Source organism: Vombatus ursinus, unplaced genomic scaffold, assembly GCF_900497805.2.
Source record: "Vombatus ursinus unplaced genomic scaffold, bare-nosed wombat genome assembly UNPS02010822.1, whole genome shotgun sequence".
Lineage (NCBI taxonomy): Eukaryota > Metazoa > Chordata > Mammalia > Diprotodontia > Vombatidae > Vombatus > Vombatus ursinus.
In genome coordinates, this window is record NW_020950600.1 from 1,091,341 (window position 1) to 1,097,849 (window position 6,509).

Sequence of the window (6,509 nt, forward strand, 5' to 3'; positions counted from 1 at the left end):
CACTTCTGAGGACCCCCACACTCCCTGGGATGGTTCTCATTCTGAGGATCCCCAGATCTCCCCTATATCTCCCACTTCTGAGGACCCCCAGATCTCCCCTATATCTCCCACTTCTAAGGACCCCCACACTCCCTGGAATGGTTCTCATTCTGAGGACCCTCAGATCACCCCTAGATCTCCCACTTCTGGGGATCCCCAACCCTAGGAGAGACACTCATGCATCCTCTTCCTCCTGACTCTGGTGACCCCCAACACCCAGAACTGCCCAAATTCAAGACCCCCTTAGTATTCCTTGCCCCAGCCCTTTCTGCTCCATCTCTCCCGCCTGAGCACCATCAACCCCCAGGTGGAGGTACCCACCCTCTCTTGGTCCCCTATGACACATTGACGGCCAAGGAGAAGGCTAGAGACCGAGAGAAGGCACAGGAACTGCTCAAATTCCTACAGATGAACGGCTACGCGGTGACACGGTACATGCATGGGAGAAGGGCCAAGGGACCAGCTTAGGAATAGGGGAGGCTGGGAGGACCTTCATTGACTTCTGCCCTGCTCTGCTGTGCTCTCCCAGGGGACTGAAGGACATGGAACTGGACACATCCTCCATTGAAAAGAGATTCGCCTTTGGGTTCCTGCAGCAACTTCTCCGCTGGATGGATATTTCACAGGAGTTCATCGCCCACCTAGGTGAGCCCTACCTGACAGTTTCCTTTTTGCCAAGGTATCTCCCCCGCTACACACACGCACACACACACGCACACACACACACACACACACACACACATGCATATATATACACACTCACCACATACACACACACACACACACAGACACTTGGCCCCTAAGAAGTCTCCTCACCCACAGATCCCAGAGAGCCCTGTCCACCCAAAGATCTCCCCAGAAATTTCCTCTCAGACCTCCTAATTACCCTCTTCTTTCCCACCTCCTACCTCTCTCCACACACACACACACACACACACACACACGCACACACATGTAGAGGCTGTGGTGAGCAGCGGACGGGTAGAGAAGTCTCCCCACGAGCAAGAGATCAAGTTCTTTGCCAAGGTAGGTGCTCAGGGCTGGGCCAGGCCCGGGATTGAGGAAAGGGACAGAGAGTTGGGGCCAGTTCTGGGGTTATGCCTCTCACTCGTCTCTCTCCCCATCCCCACCAGATCCTGCTACCTCTCATCAAACAGTATTTCAACAATCACTGCCTCTATTTCCTGTCCACACCAGCCAAGGTCCTAGGCAGTGGGGGCCATGCCTCTAACAAGGAAAAGGAGATGATCACCAGGTGTGTGCCTTAGGATGCCCCATAACCCTGGCCCCTAGGCCTGGCCACCTCCCAGCCTCTTGCCCCACACTCCTGAAGAATTATGACCCCACACCCCATCTCCTGCATCCCAGGATGCCCTGACTTCCTTTCTGCCCTCTGGCTTTGAGGATTCCTAAGGGACAACAAGACCCGTCTAGCCACGCTGGGGCTCTGTAAGGAACCAACCCCTCAACCTTTGAGGGACCGGTTCTGCCTATGTCCTGAGTGTCAGACATTGACTCATCCTATCATGCCTTCTCACCTTCTTCTCTCCACACCCCACACCTCCCCTCTGTCCTTCCCTCTCTTGTCCTTCTGTCCCTTCATTTCCTATCCCTCTCTGCCTTTTCTCCCATCCTGCCCCCCACATCTCCCTTGCCCAATACTATCCTCTCCTCTTTTTCTGTCACTTTCAATCCCATCCTCTTGTCTCCTGCTCTCTGTCCCTCCGTGCCTTCTTCCTTTCATCGTTCCACCTCTTGTCTTTTTATCCCCTTGTTCCTTCCGTTTCTCTGCTGTGTATCCCTCTAATCCCCGTGATTTATTACCTTCCTATGCCCCTTCTTACACATTCCCCTTTCCTCTCTCCCCTTATTCCTTCTCTCCTTTCCTCCTCCTGTCTCTCTTCCCTTCTATCTTATCCTTTGCTCTTTGTCTCTTTCTCCCCTTCCTTCTCCCACTCCTTCCATCCCAATCATCCCCCTCTCCATGACCCTTCATCCCTGTTTCCCTCCTTTCTCCCACTCTTCTTCCCTCCCCATATCCCTTCATTCCCCATCCCTCCATCCCTCTGTCTCCTATTTCCCTCTGTCCTTCTCTCCAGCCTGTTCTGTAAACTCGCCGCTCTGGTCCGGCACCGAGTCTCTCTCTTTGGTAAGAATTCTTCCCTTCGGTGCCTCCCCGCCCCCCATAATCTTTCCCTCCCTGCTCCCCCACCAAATTCCTCTCATTCTCTCATCCCTGCCCCCAGCCGGGACCCACATTCAACTTGGGGATGGAGGACTGGGGAGGCACGTATGGGTGTCAGTGTTGGGGTAGGCAAGAAGGCTGGGGTCTCCCCATTTCTTTGCCCCATCCTGTTTCCTCTCCCCTCCAGGCACTGATGCTCCGGCTGTGGTCAACTGTCTACACATCCTTGCCCGGTCACTGGATGCCAGGTGAGACCTCATCCCCTTGACCCCCCAGGCCTCCCCACCCTGACCCACAGAGGCCCTGTCAGAGAACCACGTCCCACCAAGCCTGGCTGCTTCTGTCCCTGCATCCCTTTTTGGCCCTTTCTACCCATCATCCGTCTCTCATCCTGAGACGGCACCTCAGAGGTAGTCTGGTCCAAGCCTGATTAGGGAGCCCCTCTGCGAAGTCACAGGAAAGAGGTCGTCCAGCTTCTGCTGAAGACCTCCCAGTGAGGAGAAGCTCTAAGTTTGCCCCGACATCAGTCCTAAACCTGACTCCTTAGGGCTGCCCAGATCTGTTCCTGAGCGTGCACTCTGGGGCCATGTGGGACAAACCTCAGCCTCTTGTATGTATGTTATAGGCCTTCAAATACTTCAAGACGGTTACTGTGTTCACACATACACACACACACACACACACACACACGCAAACACACACACACACTCGCGCGCGCGCACACACACACACACATCCTATCCAAGGCTTTCCTACTTCAGGCCAAACATCCCAAATTCCTCCAACCAGTCCTTATATGGTAAGGCTGAGATTCCTTCCAACATCCTGGCCGTCGTCCTCTGAACTCCTTCCAGAGAGTGTAAATCTCCTTGCTCACATGCATCCGCCAGAGTGGACTGCGTGTCACCCTCCTGATGTGGTCTGGCTGAGGCCAAGGCCCGGGGGACTGCTGCTTCCTCTGTTCCAGACACGAGTCCTCTGTCAGTGGGCCTCAGAACACATTAGCTTTCCTGGTGGCTCTTTCCCCTGTTTATTCCTGCTAAGCCGGCAGTCGGCTGCAGCCTTTCCTTGAGAATTGTAGTGTGGTACAGTCTAAAGAATAAGGGCAAAAAGAGTCCAGGGCCTCAGACATTTACCAGCTATGTGACCCTGGGCAAGTCACTTCACCCTGTTTGCCTCAGTTTCCTCACCTGTAAAATGAGTTGGAGAAGGAAGTGCAAACCACGCCAGTATCTTTGTCAAGAAAAACCCACGTGGGGTCATGGAGACTCAGACACAACTGAAAAACGCCTAAACAACAACAAACAGTCAAAAGAGCGCTAGGTTTGGAGTCAGAGGGCTTGGGTTCACATCCTGCTGTCTTTATGACCTTGGATGAGTTACTTGATTGCCGCAGGCCTCAGAGTCCTCATTTTTCAAATGGGGGCTGGGAGTGCAGACCAGATGGCTTCCATGGTCCCCTCCAGTCCTAATTCCATGACCCTCTCATCATTTCTAGTCTGCCTTGATCCCTTTAGATTGAAAGATCATTACCTAGCCTTCCCAGTTTTATATCATCAGCAAATTTGATAAGCATACTTCTATGGCATCATTCAAGTGATAAATGAAATGTTGAACAAAGCCCTACAGCACCCCACCAGAGACCTCCTTCCAAGTAGCGCTATAATGGGACAGCTAGGTGGTACAGTGAAGGGACAACTAGGTGGTGCAGTGAATATAGCACTGGCCCTGGAGTCAGGAGGACCTGAGTTCAAATCCAGCCTCAGACACTTAACACTTAGTAGCTGTGTGACCCTGAGCAAGTCACTTAACCCCATTGCCTAGCCAAAAAAAAAAAAGGTAGTATAACCAAGTAGCGCCATTGTGATGACTCTTTGAGCATGTTCATTCAAGCAGTTCCAAATCTGGCTGACCAACCTGCCCTCTAGCCCAAATCTCTCCATCTCATTCACAAAAATAACATGGAGACACTTGGTTGAATGCTTTGCTAAAAATCTAGGTAGGTTCTATTTATGGCATTGCTCTAATCTACTCATCTAGTAGCCCCGTCAGAAAAGGAAATGAGGTTAATTTGATGTGACCAGTTTTTGATAAAACCCTTTATAGAGATTACCAAAGTCTACAGGAAACTGACCTGGGCCATAGTTCACCTAAGTTTGCTCCAAGCTGCCCCTCAGAAGCCGTGGTGCTGAGAGCCTTCCACTCATGACCTGAGGACCTTGGAATCCCAGCACCTTAGAACTGGGGGTCACCTTGTCACTGTGCATGGATAGGAATGGCCTCTATGAAGCTTTGACTTGAGATCATGTAGCTTGTGCTTAGAGACATCCTGGACATATTTGCCACCCCCTCATAAGAGCTTTTGTTTATGTGGGTTACACCTACGGATATTTATCGTATTAAAAATTAAAATGGATATGTTTTTAAAATTTGCTTTTATTAATTCACTTAAAAATAACCATAAAAACCCATTGCATGACAACATAAATATCATATTTTTTAATAAAAAACACAAAATATTTTGTGAGAAGAATGGGACTGTTTTATATCTTTTTGCAAATCTCTTTCATGAGATTTGCCCTTAATAGAAGACAGCTGAATTCTCATATTTGCTTCTGCATCTAATCTGTTTCAAGGTGTAGCTTTAGTTGAAATATATGAATAAAAATAATAATAGCTAGCATTTATATAACATTTTAAGGTTTGCAAAGTACTTTACAAATATTATCTCATTTGAAGAAAATTCAGCCTCACACAGATATGTAGTCAGCAAAGGCAGGAATATTTTAATAGGCCAATAATGTCTTATTATTAGGAAAATTTTTGACCTGAAAGAGTCTGGACCACACTCTGAGAACCATCAGACTAGATGATTGGGGCCACTAGGTGGCACAATGGTTAGGGTGCTGGACTTGGAGTCAGGGAAACCTGAGTTCAAATCTTAATTTACTTATTGACTGTGTGACCCTGGGCCAGTCGTTTAACTTCTACCTGCCTCAGTTTCCTAATCTGTAGAATGAGGAGTTTGGTCCCTCTAAGGTCCCCTCCAGCTCTGGTGCTCAGGCCCCTGGGTCTTCCTCCACCCCCCTCGAGCTTTTTCCTGTCCCCCCAGGACCGTGATGAAGTCAGGTCCTGAGATTGTGAAGGCTGGTCTCCGATCATTCTTCGAGAGCGCTTCGGAGGACATCGAAAAGATGGTGGAAAACCTGCGCTTGGGCAAGGTGTCCCAGGCCCGGACCCAGGTCAAGGGCGTTGGCCAGAACCTCACCTACACCACCGTGGCCCTGCTTCCCGTCCTCACCACCCTCTTCCAGCACATCGCCCAGCACCAGTTTGGCGACGACGTCATCTGTAAGGGCAGCCCCGAGCCGGTCCTGAGGGAGGAGAGGGCCCTCTGAGCAGGGAGAGACCCAGGGCTCAAGTGTGGGGCTGAGGCTAGGAGGCCAATGGAGCTCTGTGGGGTGCCAGGGGGTCGGGAAGACTTCCCAAAGGATGTTGTAGAGCCCTACATAAGGGGAATTAGAGGGGAGCATTTCAAGGAAGGACAATAGAGAGGAAACCGAGATTCGAATCCTGACTCTACCACTCCTATCTACGGGACCCCAAGCAAGTCACTTAACGCCCATGGGCCTCAGTTACCTCATTTGTAAAACAAGGGCTGGTCCTTTCCAGCTCCAGAGTTAGCATCCTATGACCTCATGGGCCTCTTCTAATTCTAAATCTATCATCATATGATATATGATTTCATGTCCAACTTACCCCTTCCTCTTGCTAGGTTTTCAGTTTTCCCGTTTGTAAAATAAGGGAGGTTTGGAGTCAGTAATCACAAAATCATGGGATTTTGAGTGGGAAGAACCCATGAGGCCACGTAGCCCAACTCCCCCATCTTATAGCTGAGGATGCTGTGGCCAAGGGAAGAGAAAGGACTGGTCCAAGGTCCCACAGGCAGTAAGCGAATGACCGTGGGGCTTTTGGAACCCAGTTCCACCCGCTCCAGCGATGCTCTTACTACTGTTCCACACCACCCCCCTCATTTTGGAGGGGCAGTGAGGCCCAGAGGAAGGAACAGTCTTGTAGGATTTGAACCCAGGTTCTCTGCCTCTTTGCCCTGGCCCGTGGGGCCATGCTCCCCACTGCCTTTTGGTCTCTGAGGTCCATTCCAGCCCAGAGGTCCGACTGTTCCTCAAGAATTCAATGGGAAGGAAAGGAAGCCAGGGTGATCTCTGACCTTTGCCCTTCCTCCATCTCTCCCACACAGTGGACGATGTCCAGGTCTCCTGTTACC

At 50.7% G+C, this 6,509-nt stretch overlaps 1 protein-coding gene across 1 annotated transcript in view; it reads left to right on the plus strand.

The window, feature by feature from the left end:
* Positions 1-6,509, plus strand: part of RYR1 (ryanodine receptor 1) — a 94,234-nt gene that overhangs the window by 50,951 nt on the left and 36,774 nt on the right. The window contains exons 57-64 of the mRNA XM_027855298.1: positions 347-470; positions 569-684; positions 998-1,065; positions 1,173-1,294; positions 2,139-2,188; positions 2,412-2,472; positions 5,337-5,575; positions 6,483-6,503. Coding sequence (XP_027711099.1) covers positions 347-470; positions 569-684; positions 998-1,065; positions 1,173-1,294; positions 2,139-2,188; positions 2,412-2,472; positions 5,337-5,575; positions 6,483-6,503 — 801 coding nt within the window. The remainder of the gene's footprint in view (positions 1-346; positions 471-568; positions 685-997; positions 1,066-1,172; positions 1,295-2,138; positions 2,189-2,411; positions 2,473-5,336; positions 5,576-6,482; positions 6,504-6,509) is intronic.